Source organism: Erithacus rubecula (assembly GCF_903797595.1).
Source record: "Erithacus rubecula genome assembly, chromosome: 6".
NCBI classification, from domain to species: Eukaryota; Metazoa; Chordata; class Aves; order Passeriformes; family Muscicapidae; genus Erithacus; species Erithacus rubecula.
This window is the reverse complement of record NC_136688.1, coordinates 26,150,260-26,167,150: the sequence shown is the minus strand read 5'-3', so window position 1 is coordinate 26,167,150 and position 16,891 is coordinate 26,150,260. Positions and strand designations below refer to the sequence as shown.

The window sequence follows — 16,891 nt, the reverse complement described above, 5'->3', positions numbered from 1 at the left end:
TAGAGAGAACTACTGCTACTAGAAACTAATATCTTTTTTTTTTAGTATGTCACTTTAATTCACAATCCCCCTACTTTAGCCAGTTATGAAAATATTCTCTTCATGTGTTTTGAAGCACTGGGTTTACACAGTTTGTGGCTGCTAATGGCATCCACCAGAAACCACTGCAGGGAGTGAAGAAAACAACAACAGTGAAAAAAAAAAAAAAAGATTAAGGGGTTTCAACTAGTGGCTTCAAACTAGAATTGCAACTATTTTATAATTTTTAACAGTTTATTGCAGATGTATATACTTTATATTCTTACAGCAAGTAATGGAACAAGAATCCATTCTGGCATAAGCTACTGCATGCTCCATGTCTGCAACACCAATTTCAACACTGCAAGAATGAAATATCTTGGAGTGAAAAGTCTCCAATTACATCACATTAGTTTCATTCTCAGAGAAAGCAGCAAGTGTGAAGAAAAAGGTGCTGGCAGAACTTCTGTTTGTTTTTTGGGGAGGAACTATCTGTCCTGATTTCGGAAGCAGCAATGACATCCTGAGCATTTTCAAAAAGCTTAGTGAGAACAGAGAATGCCACTGACTTGCACAGAAGAGCATTTAAAGGAAAAAAAAGGAGAGAAAATAAGCACAGCATGAAAGCAAGCTACAGAGAAGTGCTTGCAGAAGCAAGTTTCTAAATGACCATCCAGCCTGTTGGATACCCCAGAGAATGTTTAATTTAGTTTCTGGAATGCCTAAAGGAAAGAGTGCAATTCACAACAGAAGATAGACTTAAATTTACCATCATATGTGTTAGAAAATACTGCAGCATATAAAAGTCACTTCTAATGTTTTGTTTTGAAAGGCAGTATCAATACCCACAAAATATAGTCTGTATTTTCAATTCTCAGCTAGCTTCCACAGCCTGAAAGCCTCTATTAATTCCAAAAGAAATGGTCTGTCTCCTTGAACTGCTTTAAAAAGAGTATCAGTTGCTTATAAGCCATAACTCTAAAAAAATCTTGATTTCAAGCAAACACAAACAATGAAGAGAATATAATGCCTGCAGGCAACAGTTTGGTTTAGACTGCCATCATTAGATTAAGAGATACATCTTTCCCCAGCAGACAATAAAAACCTTGTTCCTACAGAAACTGTGAACAGTTCCTGAAGTTTGTATTAGCAAGTTTAACTGAGCTGGGTACTTCATAAAACAATGCTGATCTTCAGCAGAGCTACTCCTCACTCACTATTTTACCAAATGAGGATTTAGAAACAGCTAACACATGAATTTCATGTTTCTCAGAATAAAACAAAAATGCTGAAGAGCTTCATAAGCCTTCTTTTCCCACTGAAACATTGGGTTCCACGTGCAAGATAACCAAAAATGGGTTTGCTACACTAAGAGAAAAAGAAAACTCACTTAAATCACCTAACTCCTTCTTCCATATTTATGGTGGATGCAGTGCTTTGAAAGAGCTTATCCTTACAGTCTATACCCCAAACCCACTGCTACTACTGCTGGACAACGAATAATTTTTACATTTACCGAATTCTCAGCTTATCTGTGCCTACCAGTGATCTATAAAGGAACATGCTCCTCCAATTCAGTTTCTGTTGGATATACAAATCAAAGTACTACTCCATTATGGGCAAGTAAATTGTGATTACAGAGTAGACAGGAGCATTTGCACTATTGGCACATACTGGACAAAGATCAGACCAGCTGCAAGATGCTGCAAGATACTGCACAGGAAGGGAACTCCAATGCAGGACTGCAGCTTGTGTAACAAATGCTGGGAGGTACAGGCAACGCCACGCAGAAATACTTAAAGCAAGCAGCCAATATCCACTGGAACAGGATGCTCTGGAATGTTGCTACCAAGGGACTCATCTAGATATCCAGATCAGTAGCTTGTCTTCATAATCTAGAGCTTTTAGATGACAGCACTGCCTGAGGAGAGCCACGTGTGGCATCGACTCCAGGGAGCCTGACTTGTCAGTGCTGAGTCAGCACTGATAGAAACCTCACTGCTCAGCACTTCTGGGGAGGTCAGTTATCTGCTCCAGCACGAGATTCATTATCTGGGCTTATTTCTGAGTCCTCAGACACCTCCAGAAGGGCAGTGGGCACTTACCCTAACACAAAGAGGCTGGAAGAGAAAGCAGGTCCATGGCAGGTCAGGCACGACAGAAACCTCACTGGCAAACTAGCAGTGCCCTAGAGATGGGCATCCACCAAACAAAAAGTGGCTGCTTTGATACCTTGCCATATTGCAAGGTGGAAAACTAGGTATTAAGGATGCCAGAACAGAAGTTGCCCAGTAATATATTTTTAAAATACTTTTACTTTGTTTCTAGTTTTTCTGCCTAGTATATTTTATTCTATCCCAGGACTTGGACACAGCTCTAAGATGTACCTGGAGCCTGAGGTATATATAAAGAAAATTTCTCATTTTATAAAACATTGTGTGATGAGAAATACACATACTCCGTGGAGGCAAAATATGACAAAGATCACCAAATCTGTACTACTACTCATTGCAACAGAAAAGCTTTAGTTTTAAAAGGAGCTGCCTAAAAAGGCAGCTTATTTGATAACCACAAAAGCCTAACCTGGAGCTATCAACAGACATCTCATTTTTATTTAAAGTTGAAAAAAAAGCATTTTCAATGCTAATCACTTGAACATTTCCAGACACAAATCCATCATATTTACCTTTTACAAGGAGAAAAATAAGGACAGGGAAAGCAGCAAACATGTCTAGACTGACTTTCTGAAAGCTGCTGATGTGTTTTAAATAGCTCTGCAGTTTGGAATATTATATTAATCCCAATGCAAGGCATCTGGGGAGAAATTATAGATGAGACAGCCAAAAGATATTAGAGTTATTAGTATTTCTCAATTATTAATAAGAGAACAGCTGTCCCTTTTTCTGCAGATTTCCCTAGATGTGGGCTCCTGTTGTAGGCCAAAGCTGTAATAAGGGTACTGCCACATTGGTACTGTGGGGATATCTAAACACTATGGATTTAAGTGGCTTCAGTGCTAATTAATGAAATTCACAAACTGAAATAGAAGTAGGTCCTTCTTTGTCAAAACATTATAATACAAAAGAAAGGAAATATAAAATGCTGTGGTGAAGTACCAGTACTTCATTAAATATCAACCAAGATGTAATAGGGAAGATGGCATATTCAATAATTTAAAAAGTCAAAGAGAGAACTTTACCTAAGTAATGCCTTTCCTTTTCCTTTTACATCTTTGCTTTCTTATGTACCCCACTAAGCAGAGAAAAAACTAACATATCTAATCAGGCTGAGGTGGGAGGCTGTTTTGTTTCTGATTTAGCACTTTGGGTCTGGTCTTTCTAGATTCCAACTCCAAGATTTGATTTTTACACAGAACTGTTCTCATTAATCTGACAAATCTGCCGTCTTCTGTACTTTAGCCTCTCACCATCACTACACTTTGGCTTTCCCAGATCATAGAAAGAAACCAGAATTGGAAAAACAGATGTCCCTGTGTGACATGCATCACTGAGTGAATGGTGAAAAAGGATCAGCTGCAAAAACCTTACTCCCCAAGTAAAGCCAAAACCAATCCATGACCAGAGAATAATCTGCTTCAAAAGACTTCAGCATGTGTGAATGTTACAAACCTGTTAGTTTCTATTTAAGCAAAGTCTAATTTTGTAACAAGATACTTCAGAAGCCACTATCTTATAATAACTCCATATGAAATCTGGATTGAAATATTTTACAGGAATTTTAAACACAGAGGTAGGAAACAGATGAGAAGTAAAAGAGAGAGTAGTCTTTCTGCCTTGCAGAAATGTTGGCTGCAGGAATAAAACCACCCAGCCACCAGTGCACATTCTTAATAAGGACAAAGAGTTGCTTCCCTTCTTATCTTATTGTCCTTGCGAAACCAGGAGCAATGATAGAAACTGGAGATTGAACTGAAATTAGGAAAACATAGTAGGCAAATGCCTGATCTCATCTTCATGTATCTTTGGATTGGACTGTGCTCAAAAAAGGAAGGTTTAAGAGATGGCACACTGCTTTCTCCCAGTGCTAACATTTGGGGATCTACTCATGCTGCCAGGCAGCTGAGCATTAAGCACTTACACAGCACACATCTCAACTGTTCTGTAGGTATTTGCCCAGGTGATGTAGATTGGCACAAGTTTAAGGGTTAAAAAAGAACTATTTTTTTCCCCAGGAACACCAAATCAGAACACTGGATTTCTGATACAGTCCACAAGTTTATATTTCAGATTACTTTTGAAACCACATTCTTTGATCAAAATATTTTCAAGTCTGTTTTAGAAGCAAATATTCTGAAATGGATTATAGAACTCTCCACATCCTGATTTTATGGCAGTGCTATACCAGGGATGTAACTCCTTATAGTGCAAGCACAAACAAGGCATTAAACTTACTTTTCCAAAGAAGCCTTTGAAGAACTTCCTTTCCTGGAGGAACAGGGGGGACAAGTCGAGCGCTATTACTGTAGGTAGCTAAAATGTCCCAGGGTTTTCAAACCAACAAGCACACACAAGAATAGGGTTTGGAGGGAAAGGAAGGGGTTTTTAGAGTTATCCATGAGAAGGTGCGACAGGCAAATGTGAAAATAATCCTATGAAAATGCAGATCAAAGGGCACACACACAACTCTAATAAGCTACTGCCCTGAAATTGGTGGAAAGAAGAAAACCTCAGCCCCAATTTCATGCAAAGTGGTTACTTTATTTTCACTCTCCCTTGTTTAGTCCCCTTTGGTTAGGTTATAAACCAAACTTGGCAGCAGACATGGTGGTTAAACAAGTAAAATACCATACAGGCTCTTGTGAAATGCAAAGTTCTAACTCCAGAACTGCAGTCTAGTTTGCTCTGTATTGATCACTCTTCCCCAAAGCTCATGTTCTGTATGTTGGAGAAGCATGTATGGCTGGTATAAAGCAGGAGTAAGTACTGCAGCATTTTATTGCATTTGTTTGCTGCTCTGGTTTACATGCTACTCTTATGCTTCACATCTTATGCGGTCTTCTCTGAAGAGCAAAGGATTTCATGGTAACCTTGTGATAAAACTCAAATACAAATGAGACCCCTTTCACTTTCTCTAAAGCCTTCCAAGGCTTTATGCAATATTTATACAAATACTAGTTATTCATTCTACAACTCTGAATTGATAGGTTGAACAGCCTTGAAAATCAGCTCAGGCAGGCAGAGACAGGCAAGTGCAAAGATACCAAAGGCTGAACTACAATTTCCTAAATTTCTCCAGGAAAGCAATTATACCGATTGCCCAATCCACATTAAGAAAAAGCCAGCACACAATTTTAAGCATATTTGCATGCAGTTTAGTTTACTAGCCTCATTTTGTTACCAGACTGTGGAAGGTAAACTACATGAGAGAAGACTTCACCAGGCTCTGCGAGCACAGCCACATGCTGCTCTGCGTGTGAGGGAAGCCGCCGTGAAGCACAGAGCTGCTCCTGCTGTCTTTCCAAATCACTCCACTTGTAAGAAAGCTCTGGCATAGCAGTAATGGGGAGGAGGTGGAGAATTGCAGAAGAGACAGGGAGTGTCTCTGTGACAGCCCCTGACCCCAAATTTACACTGTGCAATTCCAACGTGTTCACCACTGATACTACTGTATTAGAAGTATTGCTACAACCATCCTGAGGCAGTGTCTGAAGAATTAATTGGTAAACAAAGTACTATTTAAAGCAAAGCTATGGTTCTGATGCAAGGCAAGAAAAGCCAGGAAACATCAAGTTAAGGAGGGAGTATCCATCTCAACTTTGTGTTTCCTGGCCTGCTGGTGTATCTCTCTCTGCCCAAAGTCCTTCCACAGAGTGTTTTACCAAGTACCTGTAACATCTTTTCATCAACTCAGACACTGTATAAAGAACATCTCCAAGCTCAGTCAGCTGAAAAGCTTAAGCACTTTTGGAGGCAGGAACAGTTATGTATTTGGACAGGATATGCTGAACACTAGGAGGGGAACTAATGGATTAATCACAATGTAGTGTACATAATGAGAAGGGGTTGGATGCTGCTGCCAAGTTGAGCAATGACTATTGCATTACACTAAATAACAGCTTTTTAAAGACAGCAAAAGCTAAAGAGATTCACCAGAAGCTACTTCATTTTTAGGTGATGGTTAATTTTACTCTCAGAAAATTGCTTGTTAAATAAGATTATTTTCTTAGATAAACTAGACAAGGTTAATGGAAAAGGCATCATGCAAAATGGGTCTTAAACAACACTATGTTAATGTAGTTTAGAGATAACTAATGCATTTTTAAAAAATATTAAGTTATGTCTCTTTACCTGCTAAAACAAGAACATATATTAAAACAAATGCATAATTTAAAACAAAAAGTGGCAAGTTAGAAACCAATACTACAAGCTAAAGCTGATTTAAAATCAAAATATGACATGAGAGAGTACACTTTTGTCTTTACATGATGTTCCCACACCTGAGTCAAATACACTTAACAAGGCCCTTAAAGTTACTTTCCAGTTGGCGCTAAATATTTTAAATTCAGTGAAACAGTTCTGAAGAAATCATTTAGAGCTTCATGTCCATCTACAAGAATCGTATCAGATATTAAATGTATACAAAGCTAGCAACATATCTCCGCAAAGGGAATAATGTAAGCTACACTGGCAATATTCCATTAAGGAAAAAGATAAGTTTTGTTGATATTGTAAGCCCACATTAATAATAGACTAATAGCTGAATATGAGTTTTTGATCTATTACTGAGACTGTGATGCCATTTCATCAGAGAAAATTACAGTATTGTTGGTGTGCAGTTTCAGAGCTATAGAACTGCAACAACAGAGTACAATGTGGATGAGGGATTCTTGTGCTAAAGGTAGTTTCTTGTACTCAGTTGTGTCTGAATAAAATTCTCACCCATCACTTGTTTGCAAGTTCTGCAAGATGCAGCGCTCAAAAACAATTACACCCATTAAAGGAGTAGGTAATAAAAAATTCCCTGAAAGGTTATTTCCCACAATAAAGAGAGAGAGATATTTGTTTGCATCTTTTCTTTCAAAAAGCAAAACAGTAATTAAACTATTCCTAAAATCAAGATTAACAGTGTTCTATATTCTTCTTAGCAAATCCCACAAAATCTTTTAAAACCCAACAGTCAGTCCTATAAAAGAACACTCTTCAGCTCCCCAAGTGAATTGCCAACTGTTGTACAGCAAGAATTAAGAGGCAAAAATATATCTATTAGAATAAGAAAAGACAGACAGAACTTAATTTCTGGAAGGTACAGCATACAAATATTTCAACAATTCTAACTTTTATTGACTGGATTTATAAAGCCTACACCTTACCTGCAGAGGATAAAGTTTAAAATAGCCCACATACACTTCAGTGTCATTTAACCACTATAAAAGTGAAGTCCAATTTCCCTTAAGCTAGTCTTTCAGTCTGAGTACTGCAACTCAGACTTGTGACTCTTTCAAAACCAGGAGAAAGTCCATTGAAATAACCAAGTAATGTGAAAGCAAGGGACTACCAGAAGAACGGTTTTCTTATCACATTCCTCACAGGCTGAAATATCATCCAGTGTTTGGCTTCTGCTAAATTAAGAGTGCCTTGTACAGAACAGAGCTTTCAGTAATGGTGATGTCCTAAAGAAATGCCCCTGGTTTAAAACCCACATGCTGGGGATGAGTAGCAGGGCTTGAACTGCAGTGAGCAGCTCTGAAAGGACCTTAGATCTGATAGAGTCTAGCAACTAGAGCACACAAAGTAATTTCAGTAATCTGAATCTTCCTTTTGGGGCACAAAGAGAATTTCACCTCTACTTCTCAACTTCCAACACTGACAAAGGAGACAAACAGCAATTGTAAGAGATGCACATTTGTATCTGATATACACATAGATATCACACAACAGAAAAAATCAAAATCACCTGAAGAAAAATGTTCATTAAAGAGAATGGGTAAATTCATGCCATCCACAATTTGGAATAATGACATAACATGGATTAAGGAAATTTAACTATTTCCTTTCAGAAAATGCTGACTAACTGCAAAAGTTAGATATCCAAGTCTGACATTTGAATCAGTAATTCGTGTGATCAAGAATCACAATCCTAGAAATCCAGATTCTGGAAGAAACTGGGTGCTATGCTTTTACTATGTCTCATTAATTATAAGCTTAGCTACACTTAGCTGGCTCATGAACTTGTAAGATTTTTATAAACTAGAGAATTGCTATTTCACAGCATAGCTCCCCAGGGAAGAGAATGAAAGAAGTTGCACAAAGCTGATACTGCAGTGCTATTTGGTGTGCTAACAGAAACTATTCTGAGAGAATAAAAATCAAAAAGAGACAAAAACGGATGCAATTGATTATGCGGTCAGTACTTGTACTTTGAGGTACATAAACTAAATCCACAGAACAAAGAAACTCATTTATATTTTGTGGGGCCCTTCTTAATAAAAATCAATCACTAATCACTGCAGACTGAATGGGAACAGATGGGATGCGACTTTAACAGGTTACTACACATTAGCTGAAAAAGAAAAGAATGAAAAGACTTGTTTTTAATCAGAGCACTAAAGCAATTCACAAACTTTACAGCACAATAGAAGCCAGAAAATATAACCTATAATCCTCTGCTGTGTGCTAGGAAGAAGGGAAAAACTGGTTTAGATAGAAACCATTTGAGCTCTCAGACTTGGTGAGGAAAGAAAAGGGATGTCCAGTGGCACACATTTTAAACCAGTAAAAGTGCAGTAGAAGGGTTTGATAGACATGATGGATTTTGTTGAGCTGCAAGGACACAAGGGTTTGTTCCACTGAATGGATACTGAAGAATGTATATAGATAAAACGTATAAGAGAAGTGATGACAAGGACTGCAGTTTTCTATCTCTATTAAAAATTCAAGTTTTTCATGTCCTTTCTCCTGCTCTTTTCCATGATGTTAAAGCCTCAGTTCCTTGACAGACTGATCACTGCCTTTCTGGAGTTGGCTATTTCCGCAGGATTTTGTGGTATTATTACTGCAGGAAAGAGATGACAAGACCTCTTCAAATGAGCCACAGAAATACAAAGAGCTTTGAACGAGTGCCATTTACAGGAGCAAACGTTCACAGAAGCCAAACTAAGAGCAGCCCACTTCATGACATATCAGAATTAGGCAGCCTTCAGGCCACTTTGAGCAGATGCAAGCCAGATTATTTCATGCATGACTACAATGCTGCAGTGCATTAGAAAAAAAAGCATCCTAAAACAAGTAATATTTTGTATAATAATGGTGAATTAAGTCACTATTAAAGTGGCAGGCAACAGAGGGAAAGAGAGAGAGGGGGAGAAGAAAAGAGAGAGAGGGAGAAGCTGTTAAAAAACAATGGTTGAAGTCCCATGTGGGTACTAACTTAGCCTGAAAGGTCACAGAGAATTTTTACACATTTGTTTTGCAAATAGTTTCTCCAAGTAGAAAGAACAGTTGTAACTCTCCCTCTCATCATCAGATTAGCACGTCCCCCCAAGAGCAGCAGTGCTCTCAAACCGGCCAACTGTTCTCCTAACATGGGTCAAAAGTTCAGTCTTTAGCTGGAGCTCTGCTCCAAACAGACCTTTCCCAGTAACACTCACAGCCCCAAAGCCAATGTTTTCATTCAGCAAATATACATACAGATTTCAGCCTCTTCACAGCATCTTCACAGATATGCATTCCTCTGGACTCGTCCACTTCGACATGTCCCAAGTACTGCAGGAAAGAGTATGGGGAGAAAAGGTGAATAGCAGCTCCCTAAACTCCTGGGGGTTTGATGAATCCAAACTCTGAATTCATCTCAGCACAGCTGATGCAATAGACATCACCAGCACACTGCCAGCCTTCTTTTAAACCTGCATTTGGATGTTTCACTGTGTTTATCCATGGGGGTACCAGCATCAGCAGAGAAGCGTAATACAACTCAAAATTTGGATGGAAAGACAGACTTCCCTTACTCAGGTGAAAATATGTAATTGAGAAATATTGAAAACGGCTTTCCTGTATATTCATCACGAGCTTTAGTAATTTTTTTTACTAGCATAGGATGAAAACTTTACATCAATATAGATGATGGCAAATAAATTATTTTTGAATAATGATAAATACACTTAGTATTGAAAACCAAATTACACTACACATTAAGATGACCAAATATTTTTGAATGGTAATGTCCAAATATGAGAAATTTGCCCACCCTCTTTTTTAAAATTTGTAAACCAAAATTGTTTATCTTCACTACAACAACAGACTATTATGTGGACACTGAGACATCCATCGTTCTTACAAAGAGTGGTTTAAAAAAAACAACAAAAAACCCCACCTGTTTTCCATACATTCATCTTACCAGGCACTACTTAAAAAAAACCCTGGCAACACAACAGTGCATAGAAATGTCAAGCTTCAAAGCTTTTAAATTCACAACCCAGAATAATATTAGTCTATAGAAAAACCAGTTGCAAGAAATACGTCAGGAGTGTAGTATTCAGGTTACCATGGATAGTTTTACGTTCAAACTTTTAGCTTTAATTTCACCAATCTCCCTGCCCTTTCCAATCATAGTTTTTTTGACAGTGAAAGGAAGTGATATCTTAGAAAAATTCTAATCCTTATTCAAAGTACTTAACTCTTAAAGAAAACAAGAGAAACTCTCAAAACCTTTCTGAAGTATTGTAATATGACCTATAGGCGAAAGAAACTTTTCCCAATTTACTTGCCATTGTAAGAGTTGTGTGCAATTCAGCACTTAGATTCTAGGCTAGCTAGAGAGTGAATAAGTGGTTTTAAAATATCAGAAATATTCAGAATCAATGCTTGTGTCACTTAATGCAGTTGATTAAACACAACTTTAATAACCTATTAAGAAGATGCACTCTACAACAGATTATTCCGTCGTGAGTTATTTGGAAACTCCTAGATTTTCTTTCATTAATTAGACTTGGACAAAAAAAAAATTCACTCACAGCACCATACTGAAGCACTCTCAGATTAAGAGATTCAACTATATGGAGAAAATCAAGATTGTCCAAAGACTTAAGAGAAATGGAGAAGTTGAGGTTTTTTCATGCAAGGCAAGATGCTCCAGAAGTGGAGGTTCTATATATCATTGAACTGCTGAAAGATTCACAATATTTTAAGTGACAGAGAGCTTTAGCACTAAATCTCACTATGTGGCATTTTTTTAAATTGAGCTAAATGTGGATGGAACAATTCTGAAAGAATTTCATTTAAATCAGCCCTCACAGCTGGAGAACAGCTTGAAAAATAAACTGCACAGAAATTAGAAGGTAAATAAAAGAGATCTGACTCTTTAGAGCTTTTTCAAAATAAGCTCTGTGAGGCTGAAGCCTTATAATTGAATGTTGGAGCTGCCAAAACAGCAACTGCACTCCCCCAGTTGAGCTTGCTGAACACTTGCGCAAGACCTTGTTCCTTTCTCCAGAACACGAAGTAGAACATTTTAATCCTAAAAATACACAAACAGTAACAACTAAAGATGCAATTACTATGTGTCTGGAAGTACATATGTACATCATCAACTGCTCACTTGTGGTATAACTTCTCTGGGAGAAGTTCCAGAGATGCAGAAATTCTGTTGTGAACTTGTCATGAGAAAGTTTTGGGTTTAGTAACTTCTCTTTAAGAAAAGAGTGATATAGACAGGAATAAGTCAGAGGTTTACACTGGACAAAAAAAAAAAAAAAAAAAAAAAAAAGTGTAAGGAATGAACCATGTAGTTTGTATGACCATTTGTACCATCCATATAGAGGGCAACTTTCAGATTTCCTGATTCATCTGCACATCTCATTTACTTCAGTGTAGCCAGAATGTTTCCAACTGAAGATTCAAACCATTCAACCCCTGTACTTGGCAACCTGCCTTTTGCTTGGAAAAGGGAGAAACAGAGCAGGGTAAATATTGCCTCATGTCACACTGCTAAACAGACATCCATTCTCCCCTGTGTTGCCAAAGCTCCATTCAAGTCCCATGTTCCAACTTCCAGCAATCAGTCATGCCACTGCTGCTGGAAACAGCAAGGTTAGCTGCAGTTTTCAATACTGCTTCCACTCCTGTGAATGGAAACATTATTACACATATCCAGTGCATCTATCCACACCAAAGGGGTACAACCCACAGACCTCATTGAGCATCAATCCATTCTGAATTATAAAATAAATTACACTGACATACAATACTCCTTTATGGTATAAAGGACAAAAGGTACTTTGTTTGCATTTACATGTTACACTTCTAGCCCTTCACAAAAAAAAACCCAAAAAAACCCCCACTTGTTCTTGCCAGTGCAGAAGCCAAAAGCTCATCATTAGCACTGGTGAACAATTTCAAAATGCTTCTTTCTTTGGTTTTAATTTTTCTGGGATGGAGTGGTGGTGTGTTAATTGTTTTTACATGCCAATATACTTATCCTTCTTGTAAAAGTAAATTTAAATTCTATAACCAGAACGCTGTGGTCCTCTTCTTTTCACAGCCAAATGCCCCTTAAGCAGCAGCTTAAGCTTCTTTCATCAGTCTGAGAGTAGATATAGACAGCTCCTGTATTTAACCAGTGCTACAATATTTATCTAGCTTTTAATGGATAGTAATCAAAGACAAAAACATTTCCTCTAGAAGACTGGCAAAAATCTCTGTCAAAACAGAAATCTCTTCTTTATATTTTAGACCGAAGTGCTAAATTGTAAATCTATCTCAATTTAGGCTTAAATTTGAAATATTGGCTCAGCTTACTAGTGCAGCAGCATTTTATGAGTGACATTTAAAAATGTAATAAAGGAAATGCAACTACTAGTTAAGAGTCTGAAATGAAAGTTAAACACTAGAATTCAGGACTTCAGAAAAATAAACTATTGTTAAAATCTGTTGTTACATTGCCAGAAAGAGAATTACATGGAAACCACTTTAAAGCAGATACACAAATCCCATACTTCTATACACAACCTTTCAGGATCTTTGAAAGGAACCTCCCTTTCAAACTAAAGGAGAAGCAGCATACTGTTCAAGTGGCTGGGGAGCAACTGTCCTATATAAGTAAAGTCTCATGGAAATCCATGGCAGCACATTATCCCAAACACACTCAAGGCCTGGGACACAAGTACTGGGTATGCAGAACCCAACATGAACTGCCTAAGCCATACTGTGGTGGATGATGATTTGGAGAACAGGAAGGAAAAGCACCCCTGACATATTTGTAAAGAGCATTTCTTGTCAGAGGGATTGCTGCAGCTAGCATTCCTGGAGAAAGTGAGTACTTTTCCATCAGGAAAATGCACATAGCAGGAATGCAGTATTAATATTGAATGAACTCCTACTTAATTTCCATAGCAACCACTGAATGATAGTCATGACATCAGCAATTCTCAGACATAAGTTGTTCTGTAAGAGATTTAATCGTTATACCAGAAATTAACCACCAGTGCTTTTACAGAAAGCTAAAATCCATGTGGGCAGAGTCCACATACAGAGTAACATAACATAAAAGCTCTAATCTAAATAAAACACTTTCAGGGACTGTTGGAGAAAAGTCCTTAATGCAAACATCATTAAATAGAAGCACTGCTTATATTAACATTTTAAGCAAAAAGAAGATGAGGTTATGGTACAGCAAATTAAACAGAAACCAAATTCCTCTTCATCACTGATTTTTATGTCCTCTTTCACTGAAGATGTTTGGTATCAATATCAAACCAAACATAAAGCAATCAACACAGGAACAAGTTAAGCTGCCACACAGCAAAGCATCTTAGAATTTGAAAAGTGCTTGAAAAACTTGATTCTTTTTCAATATTTTAAACTTTTTCCAACTTCATCTAAAAAACAACCACTCAAGTTACCATATCAAGTGTTTCTGGTGAACTTTTCCTACTGTCTTTTCCCAAATACATGCTATTAAAATTGCTCCTACTGAAACATCAAGGGCTGAAATATCAGGTCGGAAATAAAACACCATCTCTGTCCTAGTACAAGCAATATTGCCCTGATCTTCTTTGTTTTCATTTCTCTCACAAACACTTGGCTGACTCAGTTTTCAAAATTTCGAAGTTCAACAATAACAGCTGGCAAAAAGAGGATCCCTCACCAGAGCTCCTTCAACCTGACAACTTGCTCAAGCCAGTTCTGTTTGTTCAAGTCTGGTAATATGCTTTCACAGTCTCACTTTGAAACAGACTCAGCCAAACAAATACTTGAAGCTCCCTCTGTATCAGCAGATGTTCACAAGCACTGATTTATTTGCAGTAACAGATTAGGTTCTTTGGATTACATTTGAAACTAGATGGACACAGGAAATGAGCTTACTTGAAGTCTTGGCCAAGGTATCTCCATGTTGGGAAACGAGCTGCCATACAGAGAAGCACACCAGCATTTCTTGGTATTTTTCCTAGAGGCAACAACATTCCTCCTTCTTCCTCTCTGTAAATTCTGAGGTATTATTTGCAACAGTAAGACTGACTATTTGACATCTGCATGTGCAGATATGCTTCTAGAATTGGCACTGCTCAAGAATTAAAGCCTGAGCAACAAAGTTTCAGGGTGAAATGCTGCCTTGCAAGTAGACATAAGCTTAAATCCAGAAATCCTGGATACATCTTAAAGCTGAGCTACTTTTCCACTGACTTCCAAGATTTACATTCCAATGTTCAGTATTTTATTTCACTCCTTTCACACTCATGCTCCTGCTTTCTAAATGTATTAGTTTGAAACAGATGTTTGCTCAGACAAAGCTGTAGAAGCACAGACAACAGAAACTATGGTTAAGCATCAACAGAGTTTAATTTTGCTAAATAAAAGCTATAGGTTAGTTAACACGTCACCAGAAATCAAAATGTCTCATCAACCTGTTAAATTCCCCAAAACAGGAACCATAGCAGCCTGTGACTGCTAAATGTCTCAGAATAATGAGGATCAAAAGAATCTAAAGCAGCATTTATACTAGTAGTTCTCCCTACTTTTTACATCACACCCACTTAAGAGCCACACTGTGCATTTCACATCCTGGTTCTCACACAATCTTTATCATTGTCAAAAGAAACAACACTGTGAGTCAGGAATATTGAAGATGCAACAAAGAAGCTCAATACAGGATGTACAAATGCTATATTCTTCATTTTCTTACAAATCCCTAAATTGAGGCAGAGGGGGAACTCAGAAGGTTATGTAGGACAGGACTTGCTTTAGGGCAGGATCTACTTCCACATCTACATCAGAGAAGTCAGCCTTGAAGTATTATGACATTTCTGTAACTGGAGATCAATAGGCTAGACCTACCCTGTAGTTTACGTGCCTCACTGTAGAAAGGGATGTTATTTTGCTGAGTTGTTATTGCTAATGCATATCCAAAATTTCCCTTTATGAAACTAAACAGACTTTGGTTTTCAACTGTATGCTCTGATGTGCAATTCCTACTTTTCCCAGAAATTCAGAACTATTTAATAGATTTAATACTTTATTTTTTAAAAATAAAAGAAAATATGAAGGAAAATCAAGTGGTGATAGCACAAAGTTTTATACACACTGAACTGCACAGGTGCACACTACACCTTTTCTTCAACTCCTGCAAAAAATTCAGTTTCTATGTACAACACCAGGGATCTCCTAATTTAAAAAAACAGAATTAAAAAGTATAATCCAATGAGAATTTTTTGACTTCCAACAGCTAAATTACATTTAAAATAAATATTTCTGCATGGCAATCATTTTAATTGTCATATCTTTAAAACAACCTGAAGTTTACAAAACTATTTAGGAATTTCACCTTTGCCAAAGGCAGAAGGTTTTTAAAACTCAGCAAGAAGCTTCATTTAAAACTTCCTGTTTGTAAGACTATTCAAACAAAACTAGGGGTTGAACACTAGGGTGAAAAGTTTAAAGATTAGGGATTGCCTTACATTCCTTTTAGCCATGACAAAAATGCATAGGAATATACTGGAGGTAAGCTTCACACCTTCCATTATAATCACCATCTTTTATAATTAGCTGACTTCCAGCCTTTTTCCTGTGATGTTAAATGCTGCAGGATTTTTAAAGTGTGCCATTGCTTGCTGAGGGTTAGCATTCAATAGGAATGATTATTGTTCATTGCTCACATCAGTTCATGCCTTCAGAGGTAGAGATTTCTAGTGTTTAATGTGCAAGGCTGTACAACATTTCAGAAATCAGCAGATTTGTCACATTAACTTCTTAAAAATACTTAACATAGTTTCCAAAGACTATTCAAGTACCTCAGGCTTCCACAGTGAAAAATATCACATGCTTAACTTAAAGGCACTTCAGCATCACGCTGGTAAATTCTTTCACAGCTATTATTTCAAACTCGAAGTGCATTTAAGACATAAAATAAAAGCCACAGTCACCTATGCTGGTCCCAGTCTTTCTGACCTGGAGAAACAGAATGCAAGCTGTATTTACAAACTTATTAAATATAGTAAGTTATTTTTTATATAAGATTCATAAATTTGACACTAAGCAATAAAGTTCAATGTGCAAATTCCAAAACCAAACAGGACAGCCACTAGTGGTGTTAAGAGCACAAAGCACAGTAGGACTAGCTCCTACTGATGGTGGTTTCAGCAGTGCCATGTACAGCTCAACAGCCTAAACACAGGGACCCCAGGGATGAGAACTGACATTCACAGGTCCCAGTGAGGATACTCTACAGGGCTTGTGCCAGTTGTTCCTTTTCCTTCTGTCTCTTCTTGAACACAAAGCAATACAGTGTCTTCCAAACATCTCCCATCAAAGGAAGGGTTAGATAGGAAACTGTTCAAGAGTACTTGTTCTGAAAAGCAAATTCTTTTAAATGTGAAAGTACAACTGTATCCATACAATTGTTATTTGTCAACACTAACACAGAA

The 16,891-nt window shown here is 37.5% G+C and overlaps 1 protein-coding gene across 25 annotated transcripts in view; it reads right to left on the bottom strand.

Moving 5' to 3' along the window:
- The window catches only part of NUMB (NUMB endocytic adaptor protein), a 91,309-nt gene that overhangs the window by 12,900 nt on the left and 61,518 nt on the right, over positions 1-16,891 (bottom strand). For 10 of the 25 annotated variants that reach the window (XM_079308013.1, XM_079308016.1, XM_079308025.1 and 7 more), the window contains 2 exons: positions 9,666-9,740; positions 4,431-4,508 (listed from right to left, as the gene is read on the bottom strand). In XM_079308013.1, coding sequence (XP_079164139.1) covers positions 4,431-4,508; positions 9,666-9,740 — 153 coding nt within the window. The remainder of the gene's footprint in view (positions 1-4,430; positions 4,509-9,665; positions 9,741-16,891) is intronic. The other 15 variants (XM_079308036.1, XM_079308021.1, XM_079308028.1 and 12 more) reach the window with 2 other exon arrangements.